Below are 14,527 nucleotides of genomic sequence, written 5' to 3'. Positions count from 1 at the left end.
TTCCAACCCCATGACCTGTAGCCCACCAGGCTCCACTGTCCGTGGAATTCTCCAGGCAGGAATACTGGAGTGGGTTGCCATTCCCTTCTCAGGTGATCTTCCCAACCCAAGGATCGAACGCAGGTTTCCCACCTTGCAGGCAGATTCTTTACCATCTGAGCCACCAGGGAAGCCTGTAATCGCTCATAATTTAAGGTTTATATTTAATATTGCTATTTGTTTTCTATTTGTCACTTCTGTTCTTTTTTTTCTCTTTTTTTCTCTGTTTGTCTTTTGGATCTAATCCTTTTTGTGTGTATCTAATTTCACATTAGCTTTTTAGTTATACATGCTTTATTTCTTTAATGGTTATCCTAGAAATTACAGAAATTACAGTAGTAATCATTTTATTTATCTCCTCCCAACTAATACTAGAACCTTGAAACATTTCAGCTTTATTTATTCCTCTACTATCTTGTTATTTTTATTAGGCATTTTAAACTTACATATATTTCAAATCTCACAAGACGTCAACATTTTGTTTTGTACAGTTATTTATTTAGATTGCTTGCATATTTGATGTTTTGATTACTCTAAGTTCCTTCTTACATTACTGTGTTTCCATCTAGAAACATTTTCTTTTTGTCTGAAGAATTTATTTAATATTTTCATTTCTTTAGTTTGAGTTTGTAGGTGACAAATTCTCACACATTTTATTAATTTAAAATATCTTTATCTCATTTTCATTGTTCAAGGATATTTTTGTTAGGTATACAGTTCTAAGTTGATGATTGTTTTCTTTCTTTCTTTAAATATTTGTTTTCTGCCTTTCACCTTTTTTTTTTCTGGTGCAGAAGTTAGCTGTCAGTTTTAGTATTAATCTTTGAAATTAATTCCTCTCTGGCTTTGAAGATTTTTCTTTATGAAAGCAACCTAAATGTCTTTTGATGAATGAATGGATAAAGATAATATAGCACATATAAATACAGCGAAATATTGTTCATCTTTAAAAAGGAAGGAAATTCTAAGTTTACAACAGTATGGATGAATCTGGAGGGCATTGTGTTACGTGAAATAAGCCACATGAGGAAAGACTGCATGATATTAACTATATGCTAAATTTTTTTTTTTTTTTAAAGGCAAACTGATAGAAAATTACAGTAGAAAGGTGGTTATCAAGACTGGGGTGGAGAAAGTAGGGACAAGTTGGAGGAAAAAATTTTTTTCTCTTTGCTGTGGAATTTTTGGAGTTTTACCCTGATGTTCTTAGGTGTTTTCTTTATGTGTATTCTAGTTGATGTACATAGTACTTCTTGAATCTATGGCGTGATGTTTTTCTTCTGTTTGGAGAAATTCTTGGCTATTATTTCTTGAAAAGTTTGTTTCTGCCTATTTTCTGCTATTTCTTTCTCAGGACTCAGTTGCCCATATATCAAACCTTGTGTCATGTTCCTTGTGTCTCCCACACTCTTTTCCATGGTTTCCATACTTTTTGTTCTTGATGTTTCAGTTGGGGGTTTTCTATTACTTATCCTTCTGGTTGTTGTCATTGTTGTTTGTGGTTTTCTACTACTTATCCTTCTGGTTGTTGTTGTTATTGTTGTGTATGTGTGTGTGTGTGTGTGTTATATCCAGTCTGCAGTTAAGCAAAATTAATCTCACATGTTTGTTTTCTGTTTTGCAGTTTGAAATTAACTGTGCTTATAGATATTGGTTATCTGATGAAATATTCATAGGTTTTATAAAATCTCCAATATATGTTCTGATTGTCTTCTGTTATCTTCATTAAATTCTAAACAAAATAAACTAAAATCTTTGTTTGAGTTACATGTTAGTTAATTTCCTGGACAATAAAGTCTTTATGTGTAAAACAGGAACAGTTGAGATATATAATCAGTTAACTATAAACAGATTTTTCATTGCTGTGAATGTTTTGTGGGACACTTGAAATTCATGTGAAAGTGGGACAGTTTTCTAGGTGCTGAAATGTCTTGCTTATTACGAGACATCTGGAATTTATGATCCTTGTCTATTAAATCCCAGTAACACCCTAAACTTTATTCTTCAAAGCAAAATTTTAAATGCCTGTTGGGGTTGCATAGTCCCTGTTTAGCAGCATGCTCTACATTAAATCATGAGGCCGCTCACCAGTGTTGAAGTCTTTGAGTCAAGGCCTTGGCTGGGCCTGACAGCAGACATTGTGGAATGTGGATTTACCTGGTGGAATGTGAGTGCCAGTACAACTCCCAACCATTTACTGGTTGGCCAGTTTAACTAGACCAACTGCCAAGAGACTAGCTAGAAGGAAAAGTTAGGGATGAAGGTTTTGCTGCATAGCTTCAAGTGCTATTATGCAGCTTTGGCATGCTGGAATACACCAGGCAGAAACAGAAGGACTCTTTTAGAACAAAAGTCTTGACGGAAACATAGGTCTAGAAGGCTGGATCTCAAATAGCACGCATTGAAATGGGCTACTGCAACCACAAGAGCAGCTTGGAGAGTGAAGTGCTATTGTCTGTGTGTTTGACTTGCAGCAATTACAACACAAAATTGCTAGCAATTATTTAGATTTGGGAATATCTATCCATCCACCCATCCATCCATTCATTAACTCAGTCAAAATCATTATAAGTGCCTGCCATGTTTCAATCACTATGAGAATGCAAAGCTACCTCTGTGTAAAGAAATTATCCTCAATTTTGGGGAGGGAGATAGATGTAAACAACTAATTATAGAACAAATGAGAATGATCTAGTGGGGAGTGGAAGACAAAAAAATAAATAATTTTAATATGAGAGATAATGGTATAGCTATACTTTAATTTCATGTGCAAACATTTTGAATGTTTGATTTTTTTTCTCCATTTGCTTTAGAAATAGGAAATAAAGTCTTTGAGAGTTGAATTGCTAGAGAGAATAAAAAAAGCAATTTCAAGCTTAAGCTATCCTAGATTCTCCCTAGTAACTGGATTACTTTGAGTGGAAATATGAGGCAGATTTTTTATTCACTATAGAACTTTCTGTGGTTAACATCTCCAGGAATTTATGAGGGTTATTTTGCCACTGGAGTCCTCTTAGGTTGGGCTTTTACTGTAACAGGATTGTGTTGAACAAATGGAAAGCTGGGGGTAAAAATAGAAGAGCTAAGCCTGTGTTTCCATTGCTTCAGAATTTGGAATGTGAAGCACATTCACTGGATATTTAATTTTATTCTACATTTTGAAGAGTATTTTGTTTGTATACTACTCTAGGAGTATAATTTCCACAACACTCTACAGAATATTTTGTAAACATTTAAACTATAGGAAAGTAAACTTCCCCTTATCTTGGAAGCTGGAGGGATTTTCTAAATAAATCTCTAAGTGCTACAAGTATTCCATCACAGAAAATATTGTGGTCAACTGGTTAAGATAATGGCAAGTAATCAGACTCACAGCTGACATTTATCAAGTGCTTTTTATGCACTAGTCACTGTGCTAAGTAAGTACATTAGTTTATTTCATCTTCACTGTCACCCTATTGGGTCCAATTTTATCCTTAGTTTATATATTAGGAAATGGAAGCTCAAAAAAGCTAAACGATTTGTCTAAGTTCCCAAAGCTAGGAAGTAGTTGAATCGGTATTTGAACCCAAGTTTATCCACTCTACCGTATTGGCTTCCCCAGTGGCAGTGGTAAAGGGTCTGCCTACAATGTAGGAGATACAGGAAATGAGGGTTCGATCCCTGGGTCACGAAGATCACCTGGAGGAACCCACACCAGTATTCTTGCTGAGAAAATCACATGGACAGAAAAGCCTGGCAGGGGACTCCATAGAGCCACAAAGAGACACAACTGAGCATGCACTTAGCATATTGGCATTGGTCCTTGAGTTGATATGCGGATAACTTGTATAACTTTGTGTCCATAGACCAAGGCTGTGGGTACAGATGTGGGTATGGTGGGGGAAATGGAAGCTTTAGAGTCAAATGGACATCGATTCAGATATAGGTAGAAATACCAGACCACCTGACCTGCCTCATGAGAAATCTGTATGCAAGTCAGGAAGCAACAGTTAGAACTGAACATGGAACAACAGACTAATTCAAATAGGGAAAGGAGTACGTCAAGGCTGTATATTGTCACCCCACTTATTTAACTTATATTCAGAGTATATCATGAGAAATGCTGGGCTGGAAGAAGCACAAGCTGGAATCAAGATTGCCGGGAGAAATATCAATACCCTCAGATATGCAGATGACACCATCCTTATGGCAGAAAGTGAAGACTAAAGAGACTCTTCATGAAAGTGAAAGAGGAGAGTGAAAAGGTTGGCTAAAAACTCAACATTCAGCAAATGAAGATCATGGCATCCCGTCCTATCATTTCATGGCAAATGGTTGGGGAAATGATGGAAACAGGGACAGACTTTATTTGGGGGAGCTCCAAAATCACTGTGGAAGGTGATTACAGCCATGAAATTAAAAGACACTTGCTCCTTGGGAGAAAAGTTATGACCAACATAGACAGCACATTAGAAAACAAGAGACATTACTTTGCCAACAAAGGTCCGTCTAGTCAAAGCTATGGTTTTTCCAGTAGTCATGTATGGATGTGAGAGTTGAACCATAAAGAAAGCTGAGCACAGAAGAATTGATGCTTTTGAACTGTGGTATTGGAGGAGACTCTTGAGAGTCCCTTGGACTTCAAGTAGATACAACCTGTCCATCCTAAAGGAAATCAGTCCTGAATATTCACTGGAAAGACTGATGCTGAAGCTGAAATTCCAGTACTTTGGCCACCTGATGGGAAGAACTGCCTCATTTGAAAAGACCCTGATGCTGGGCAAGATTGAAGGCAGGAGGAGAAGGGGACGACCGAGGATGGGATGGTTGGATGGCATTAGCGACTCGATGGACATGAGTTTGAGTAAGCTCCGGGAGTTGGTGATGAACAGGGAAGCCTGATGTGCTGCAGTCCATGGGGTTGCAAAGAGTTGGACATGACTGAGTGACTGAACTGACAGTCACTTAGAAGCTTTGGGAATATTACCTAGACTCTCAGACTCTTGGTTTCCTTATCTGTGAAATGGAGATGATGATAGTACGTATCTCAAAATATTTTGGGAAGACATGAAAGATGTGAACATGCCAAAACATCTGAAATCCAGAAGATGCCCTCTTTCTTATTTTTCTTTACTGTGCCAGAAGAACTTGGAGAAATAAGATTGGCTTTATGGAAGCAGGGGGAGCTTTGGGAACATGAGACAGGGAAATACTGACTTAGTTAAGGAGGCAGAGAAGGTCTCCCTGAAGAGGTGATGTTTCAGCTGAGACTTGGAGGATGTGTGAGAATTAGATGAAGAGGGTGTGGGAGTGTGCTGTTGGAGGCACAGGGGAGTCTGTTAGGCAGGTGCGTCACCTAACCTCGCAGTCCTTTCCCCTGAAAATTAGCAGCAGCGCCGTAGTTTATCCCATCTTATTGGCCTATTAAAGTGAGAAAGTGGAAGAGTGATTTGAAATGGTAAGACTGCTCTCTAGTATCTATCTATCTATCTATACACACACTACATACATAAAATAAGGCATGTATAGGTACATGCTAAGTCACTTCAGTTGTGTTCAACTCTGACTCTATGGACTGCAGCCTGCCAGGCTCCTCTGTCCGTGGGATTCTCCAGGTAAGAATACTGGAGTGGGTTGCCATGCCCTCTTCCAGGGGATCTTCCCAACCCAGGGATCAAACCTGCGTCTCTTACGTCAACTTGCATTGGCAGGTGCGTTCTTTACCACTGGAGCTACCTGGGAAGCCCCCAAATAAGGCATATATATACACACACACACATATATATGTAATATATATATGTAATAATTATGTATATGTAATATATATAATAAATATGTATATGTAATAAATCATTAATTGTTATTAATATTACATGAGAACAGTACAGCCTAGAAGAAAAAAGGATGGATTTGAATCCCAGATCCACCCATTACTAGATGAGTTCTGGACAATTCACTCAGCCTTTTCACACCTTGTTCCATCAATGAAAAAGTAGCGTAGTGATGCTTTGTCCACGAGATGCTGGGAGGGCCCCTGAGATGCTGAGTGTGTGGGAGATCTGGAGAAGTACTGGCCCGTGGTAGTAGCTTGTTCCCTTTCCTTTCCTTTCCTTTCTGCTCCTCCACCAGTGCTAGCTCACTATTCTAAGAAGACATGTGTACAAGAACATGATGGTAACTTGCTGTGCTTTTCAGGGTTTCGTGTCAGCCGACTGAACAAAGACATTTGCAGTTATATAAAGAAGCTAGCTTTTCATCTGTGGTTCATGACATTGTTCCTGTATCTAAGTTGATCTTCTTATGATTGATTCCTTCAATTTTATCATTTTAAGACAACAGCAGGAGGAGATCAGGTACAAGCTAATCACTCCAGAATGCCACAGTGTGAAACTACTTCAGTCCTTGGTGTGCAGAACAAACTCCATAAGGGTGTATTGTGTGGAGCAAGGCTTCCCTCGTGGCTCAATGGCAAAGAACACACCTGTCAATTCAGGAGATGTAGATCTAATCCCTGGGCTGGGAAGATCCTCTAGAGAAGGAAATGGTAACCCACTCCAGTATTCTTGCCTGGGAAATCCCATGGACAGAGGAGCCTAGTACATTTCAGTCCATGGGGGTCACAAAAGAGTTGGACACGACTTAGACCCTAAACAATAACAGCAGATTTTAAAAATAGGTCTCAAACAGGAAGGGGATCACCATTTTCTGTTTTGTTTGCCTTTGGCTTGTGTTTGTTCTTCCTGCAAGGGGGGAATTTAATGTAAATACAAGGACTCTTACCTTTTCTTACCAATAAGTGTCCTCTGCTCCCTTTTATTTGGGGGTGGATAAAGAGTTTCACATGAACTTAAAAATGAGATCAAATGAAAAAGGCATTGTTTATCTAAGCTGTCTGAGGAAGGGCACTTGGGGAAAGAATTGAACTCTGAAATAACCTTATGAAAGTTATTGATTCGTTTCTTTATGGTTCCTTGACAAACAGGAACCATTTATTCTGTGTCCGAACTGGAGCTGGGTCAAAGAACCCTTATGTATGGATTATCTTTCCTGAAAACCAGACTTGTCAGGAAAATGAACTTCCAGAAATGGAGACAGGAGGCCCAGTGGAATATTGCAGTCCTTTCATGGCACTCAAGGACAAATAGAGAGACAGTTTTTTAAAATCTTACTGAATACAAGAAGAAATGTTTGATAATAACACAAAGGTTTAGGTAAATGGCTCACTCTTAGGTATTTGTTGGGTGCTTTTATTTAACTCCCCTCCCCCCATGCCAGTTCAGCTTCAAAATTCGGTTGCTTTCTACCTATTGTTTGTAGAGAAAAGGGTACCATATTTTTGTTTTTTTCTGTCTTATATTTTGAAATTAACTTTAAAAGATCACACAAGTTACATATATTTTGCTATTGAAATAACAAAAAGTATGGATAAGGATAAAGGAAAGAGACAAAAAATCACCAAGAATCCCTACCCAGGAATGACCATGCACAGAAATATATTTTAATTATAAAAACACATTATATTCTGCTTACTATTTTGTAACTTGAAAGCACAACTTTGGGGTTATTTTATTCCTCCTTTCTCATTTTTGGCCTAACAAGCCAAGGAGATTTAAAATGAGATGAATAAATCAATAGTTAAAATAGGGTTATTATAACATTCAGATAAAAAAATTATGTCGACAGTTGATAAACTATTATAGAATATCATAAATAATGTTTCCCCAGCAATCTGAGTACTCATGAGGGATGTAGTCATTGTTTATTTTTAGCATTAAACAAATATTTAATAAATACTTAACCAAGTGAAATAGTTGTTGTTGTTTTTTTGAAGCACCTTGCTATCACTTCAACATGTCTGGGGGAGGAGGCACTGTATATCTGCAAGAACACTTTATTCACTTATTATTAGAAATATTAAAAGCCATTTAGGTTGCTTTTTAGGTTTGTCGTAATCTAATCCTTTAATCTACATTCTAGTGAAAAACTATTTTAAGACTATTTCTTTTGCAGAGTGTGTTAGATTGGAAGAGAGGATTATAAAGCGACAGAATTGCAATGGTAACATGGAAAATCTGTAAAATTTACTTTACAGTGTTATTTCTTTGGACTTTATGGCTTTATCCAGTTTTAGCGATCGAGGAACTCTAGTATCCCTTTCTTCATAAAGCAATTTTATGGTACTATAGGAATTGATTCCTAAAGTTTTAGACCTGAAAAATATATGGCTATCTATCTAGGCCTTGGTAAAGGGCTCGTTTTGTTTAAAATTAACCATAAATTATAGACTCTATGAGGACATTAATATAAGGAAGTTTTTTGAAAATGCCTAGATGAAGAAAATTTTTCTTTGTTGTTTGAAAGTGAAAGTTGCTCAGTCATGTCCAGCTTTTTGCTACCTCATAGACTGTGGCCTGCCAGGCTCCTCTGTCCATGGAATTCTCCAGGCAAGATTACTGGACTGGATTGCTATTCCCTTCGCTAGGGCATCTTCCCAACCCAGAGATCAAACCCGGGTCTCCTGTGTTGCAGGCGGATTCTTTACCATCTGAGCCACTAGGGAAGTCTTTGTAGTTTGGTTTCAGTGAACTAATAAGCTTCAACATTATGGGGGTTTTGTAGTGAATGTCATTTAAATATTGTTTTCTCAAGACCTCTCATCCTAACTGGGATATCTCAAATCATGGGGAAAGAAATTTTCTTCACGATAAGTAAGTATTCAAGGTTGTTCACTAATGAAGTCAGCCGACACTCAGTAATTGTGCTCAGTGGAGGGGCTATACACAGAGGAATAAAGCTAGCTCTCCTTCCTGGAAGTGGCATACTGGAGGGAACTCAGATCTGTGAACAAATTCAGGAATGCTCCCTGGGCCCAGAAATTTAGTTTTTAATTAACATATTGAAAAGTCATGTTTCTGCAAATGAAAATGAAAAAATATTCCATGTTTTTAGGACATTCTATTTAGAGTTGAGTGAGCTAGGCCCAGTGATTGAAAGCTGTTAAAAGGTATAATGGACTATTCTGGAGTCTAGGGTCATTGAGGAGATAGTTGAGGTGTGGGGAAGAACTTAATGCCTGGTGTAAGAATGGAGGGAGTTTTAGAGCCATCCTGGGTTGAAGCGAGTACCTGGAACTGGTGTGATCATCTGAGGTCTGAGTGAAAAGGAAGATGGGTTCATGGTTACACATGCTTTTCCAATGACCTAAGTGGTCTTGAAAATGCAATCTATGGATTCATTCATTTCTTCTAATGCAGCGTTTCTGGGTCTTTCCAGTGAAAGTAAAAGTTGCTCAGTCGTGTCCGACTCTTTGCAATTCCTTGGACTATACAGTCCCTGGAATTCTCTAGGCCAGAATACTGGAGTGGGCAGCCATCCCTTCTCCAGGGGATCTTCCCAACCCAGGGATCGAACCCAGGTGCAGATTCTTTACCAGCTGAACCTCAAGGGGAAGCCCTTTCAAAGCTTGGGTGCTAATTAAATAACAGTTTCACTCTGCTTTGCCTGTGTAGGCAGTAGTGGGAAGACGGGAAAGACAGGGTCCTTAGGGGAATATTTTCACTCCAAGAAAAGGAAGTGTTTAGAAAGATACTTGCTAAATGCCTATGACATCACAGGAAGAATTTGGAATAACAATAAATTGCATTAAAAGTAAATAATGGGCCTTTGATAAGTTCCAGGCACTGTTCAAATCTCTTTAAGCACATGTCTCATCTGATCTTTTCACACACCCTATGGGTTTAGTTCTTTATCTACTTTACGGATGAGGAACCTGGGACACAGAAACCTTGATAAAATGGACTCACTGTTAATGACTGGTGACACCAGGATTCAAATCCAGTAGCCTGATTTCAGAGTCTGAGTTCTTAGGTCTCAGACAGCTTTGTGAACTTGAGCAAATTGCTCAATCTCTCACGTCTTGTTTCCTCATGTGGGAATAGTCATGATAATTGCAGTGCCAGCTTCGTAGGGTTGTTGTTCCTGTAAGAATTTCACGAAGCGCTGATGCACGCTGGCTTCCCTCTCTGCTGGGCTCAGCCCTCTCCGATGATGGCAGAGGCCAGGAAGGTGATCGAGGCCAGCCTTCTCCAGCGCCGCAAGTGCCTTCTCCTAACAACACTTCCTGTCAGCACAGCATACGTGATCAATAAACAGCAGCTGCTGACTTCATGAAGTTGTCATTTTTATTTCATCTGTATCCTGAAGCCGATACTATTTTCTTATATCAACAGGGAACATATATTACATTGTGCTTGAGAATGAATTTTTTTTCCCCCCTCACCTATTTGTCCTTGCTTTTTGGGTTAAGAGTAGACTGTGGTTGGCACACAATTGTCATTTCAGAAGAATGCGCTTTAACATAAAGAGAAAGAAATTCAGAGGTGTTCCAAGTCAGGTTCCAGTATGCATTTGCTTTAATTCAAGTTTCTCATGAATTAGGCACTGGAAATGTCATCTCACTTCAGATAGGTTTGTAGTTCTTATATCACTTGGAGTTTGAAGCACATTCCCTAAAAGCTTATACATTTAGCATTTCTGAACACAAAGGACGACTTCACTTTTCCTTGAGACTGTTGTGCACAATCCATGTGAGTCTGTACCAGTGTTGGTATCTCAGACATGGTCCTTCAGAGAAACAGAACGAATAGGAAGCATATATTTTAGGTTGACCAAAAAGTTCGTCTGGGTTTTTTCCATAAGATATTATGGCCAACCATATGTATATGTATGGGGGTGGGGAGAGGGAGAGAAAGAGAGAGGGGAAAATGGAGGAATTTATTTTAAGGAATTGACTCATGTGATTGTGGGGACTGGCAAGTTTGAAGCCTGTAGCGCAGGCCAACAGGCTAGAAACGCAGGCAGAATTTCTGTGATACAGTCTTGAGGCTGAAATCTTTCTTCTTCAGGAAATCTTGCTTTTCTCAGGGCTTTCAGTTGATTGGATGAGGTTCATCCACATTGTTGAGGGTAATCTCTTTTGCTTAACTGATTATAAATGTTAATTACATCTATGAAATACCTTCACAGCAACATCTAGGCTTGTATTTGACCAAACAGCTGGGTACCATGGTCTAACCAAGTTGACACAGAAGTTAGCTGTCACATTTGGTGTCTGCCTTTGTGTGATAGCATCTTTTACCAGCACCCATGCTTTTCCCAGCTCATCCCAGTTCAGGTTAGTGCTAACAGTCTGTGACTCTATCAAGAGTTTAGAAGTTTCCCTTACTTCTCTCCAATGTATTTGAGTAGTACTTCAGTTATTGGACGACAAGAGGATGAGGAAGTATAGAAAGGAGGACAAAACCTTCACTAAGCGACTCGTGCACAGTGAACGTTTGGTTTAGAAAGACCGCCAGCGTGCGGGGCCCAGAACAGTGCCCGCTGTGGGGTGCTCACAGTCTGGTCCGGGCAGGGTAACAGGAATTTGTGAGTTCAGTAAAAGTGTAGCAATATGTACAGGAGACTGGGCTTCCAGAGAAGCCATGAGGAGTCACACCCGAGTGGAGGCTGCAGTGCATAGGCTTAAGGCTTAGGAAATGATTCACTCTGAGGTTGAGGCTTGAAGAAGTGCATTGGTTTGCAAGCTGTCTTTGGGAGAGTCAAGGAGAAGAGGGAAGCAGGAAGAAGATAAGCTGTGAGGCCAGGAGAAAGGAGGCTGGGGCTGTCCGATGGCTTGACCATCTAGCGTGGACAGACAGAAGTCTCAGAGCTGTCAGATTTGCTGAGGCTAGGGCGACAGGCAAGGGCCCGGTGATGGGTCTCCACTTTGTCCCATCAGAGGTAAAGGTGAGCCATGGAATAGATGAGGGTGAGCAGATGTAGGAGCGAAGAGCCGGGAAGTGAAGTGTGAGATGCTCAAAGTACCCAGTGGCAAAAGCTGCTCTTAGGAAGCTGGTTAGTGCTAGTCCAAGCGTCATTTTCCTCTGGATACACTCTGATGGTTTCTGCTAGTTAGCAGCACAGAGAAACCTCAAGTCAGGGAGCAGCTTGTCCTCCTGGGATTTCAGTCCAATCGATTGTTTTTACTCTGGAAATCGACAGCTCTCTGCTGCATGCCCTTGTCTCTGGTTACGTGGGTTGACTGGTGAAATGGATTAGGCTGCTTTTATAGCTTCTCGGGGTTTAATCAGGACCCAGCAAGCTCTGCATGTGCCTATGACTTTCCTTTGCCTTTGAGATGTTCAGGCCGTGGGGCTGTTGATGGCGCCACTTCTGTATGCTCCCACCCTGACTGATCAGGTTTTAACTCAGAGCTTATGCTTCTTCGCAGGATGCCACCATTTGGAAGCCCGATTCATGCCAGAACTGCCGTTGCCATGGTGATATCGTTATCTGCAAACCCGCTGTTTGCAGAAACCCTCAGTGTGCCTTTGAGAAGGTATGGTATCCTAATTATTGTCTAAATGTAAAGCTGGGGAAGAGTAGGATGTTTGCATTTTTTCGGTCATCTGGTTTTGACATTTATCACAACCTCTAATTACAAAGTTTACGGAATACAGTTTTAGCATATCATTTCTAAGAATGTCTTAATTTCTGTGTGTTGGACATTTACTCTGAATGAGGCACTCAAGGTTAAAACTTAAAGGTCTTACAGTGTTACCCCATTTAAAGTGTTATCCCATTTGAAGTTCTGTGGAGTAGATATCTATATCCCCACTTTACAGAAATGGAAAGTGTAGCCTAGAGATTTTAGGCAGCTTAATATGATTATGCAGTTAAGAAGCTGCTGTCAAGAGATCTTCCCTGGATCTGACACTTGCCATAGCTACTGATACTAGCCACACCATTTTACAAGCCACTGAATGCATTGCAAGTCAGGATTGACTTCTCAAAGATGATTTTCTAAAGATATTGTTTATTGTGCAACTGACTGTATCATTGGACTACCTAGGATCATAGGATAGACTTTAATCAAGAAATCTGCTGGTGTCTAACCAAATGTGTGTGGGATATTTCCTCATTTCCCCTTTATTAAATTGCTTTATTTTTACTTTTTGACTATACATCTATTCTGTTGGAATTTTTTCTCCCCAGGTACTGACTCTCTTCTTTTTAAAGTAAATCTGCTTACAAACAACAAAAAATTTTAAGCTTCAAATTTGAACATTGGAAACTCCCTGGAGAAGACCAATTATTTTCTTTAAAAAGCTTTCTGTCAGTTTCACAAGCACAGTTTATTTTTCTAGAGTTTTCCCTCCCAACCCCATAATAATTATTCTTGAGTCTTTATGTCATCTGATGCTAGGAAGGTTCTGTTTGTTTCTAATATTGGAGTGAAGTTTCTGTATCCCTTTAATAGTATTCCTAGATTTCTTCTTGGCTATATTTCTGAGAAGCTGAGTGTACATTAAATGTTGGTAAATTTGGTAGTATTTCTATTTTATGAAGTAAGTACTCCTAAAAGATCTCCATTTTGCTCACTGAGTAACTCATGTCAGAATTTGAGCTGGTTTTATACGGGCCATGAAGACATGCCCTCCTCCACTTCATGTGACTAAGTATGGTTTCGTGGAAGAAGCCTTGAATTGAATGTTGGAAGACATAGATGGTGCTGCTGAAACCTGGATATGTTCTCTATCAGGGGTCAACAGACTAAACCTGGCCTGCCGCCTTTTTTTGTTTTGCCCTGTGAGCAAAGAATGGTTTTTACCTTTTTAAATGGTTGGAACAAACCAACTGAAGAGTATTTTGTGATGTGAAATTTATATGAAATCAAGTTTCAGTATCCATAAATAAAGTTTTATTGAAACACAGGCACACTCATTTATTTAAGTATTATCTATAGCCAGCTGCTTTTGTCCTACAATGACAGTTATGTAGTTGGGGTATAGACCTTATGTGACCCCCAAAGGCTAAAATATATCTGGCTCTTCACAGAAAACATTTCTGACCCTTGTTCTGTACCAAGCATGATTTTGTCCCTTCCTAATTTGCTCATCTCTTGAGTTTTCGCAGCAAATGGCAACTCCTTTCTTTCCATTTCTCAGGTCAGAAAATGTAGCATCATCCTCCCCACGTTCTCTTACATCCCATACCCAGCATGCTAGCAGATTCCCAGCTTTTCCTTCATAAAACAGTGTATTTCAGATGCAACTTCTTTGCTTTTACTTTGGTTTTCCTTATTGTCATTTTTTGCCTGTATTCTTCCAGTGGCCTCTTCACTTGTTTCACTGTTTTTGTACTGGCCTTCTTCACTGTAATCTTGATATAGCAGCCGGGGCTGGGGGGATCCTATTAAAATTTAAGTCAGATCATGTTGCTTTTCTCCTTAAGTCCCTCCAATAGCTTTCAATGGCTTCTCTTCTCACTTTGAGTAACTCCTCACAGTGTCCTGTAAAGTGTTGCTGTTGTTGTTTGGTCGTTAAGTCAAGTCCAAGCCTTTGCGACCCATGGACTGTAGCCTGTCCAGGAGATGTTCCAGGCAAGAAGACTGGAGTGGGTTATCCTTTCCTTCTCCAGGGAATCTTCCTGACCCAGAGACTGAACCCAGAGAAGCTGCATTGGCAGG

At 39.6% G+C, this 14,527-nt stretch overlaps 1 protein-coding gene across 1 annotated transcript in view; it reads left to right on the top strand.

Moving 5' to 3' along the window:
* The window catches only part of FRAS1 (Fraser extracellular matrix complex subunit 1), a 518,223-nt gene that overhangs the window by 177,535 nt on the left and 326,161 nt on the right, over window positions 1–14,527 (top strand). The window contains exon 3 of the mRNA XM_061145732.1: window positions 12,290–12,397. Coding sequence (XP_061001715.1) covers window positions 12,290–12,397 — 108 coding nt within the window. The remainder of the gene's footprint in view (window positions 1–12,289; window positions 12,398–14,527) is intronic.

The sequence above is a fragment of the Dama dama genome, chromosome 6 (assembly GCF_033118175.1).
Source record: "Dama dama isolate Ldn47 chromosome 6, ASM3311817v1, whole genome shotgun sequence".
Lineage (NCBI taxonomy): Eukaryota > Metazoa > Chordata > Mammalia > Artiodactyla > Cervidae > Dama > Dama dama.
This window is presented reverse-complemented; position numbering and strand designations above follow the sequence as displayed.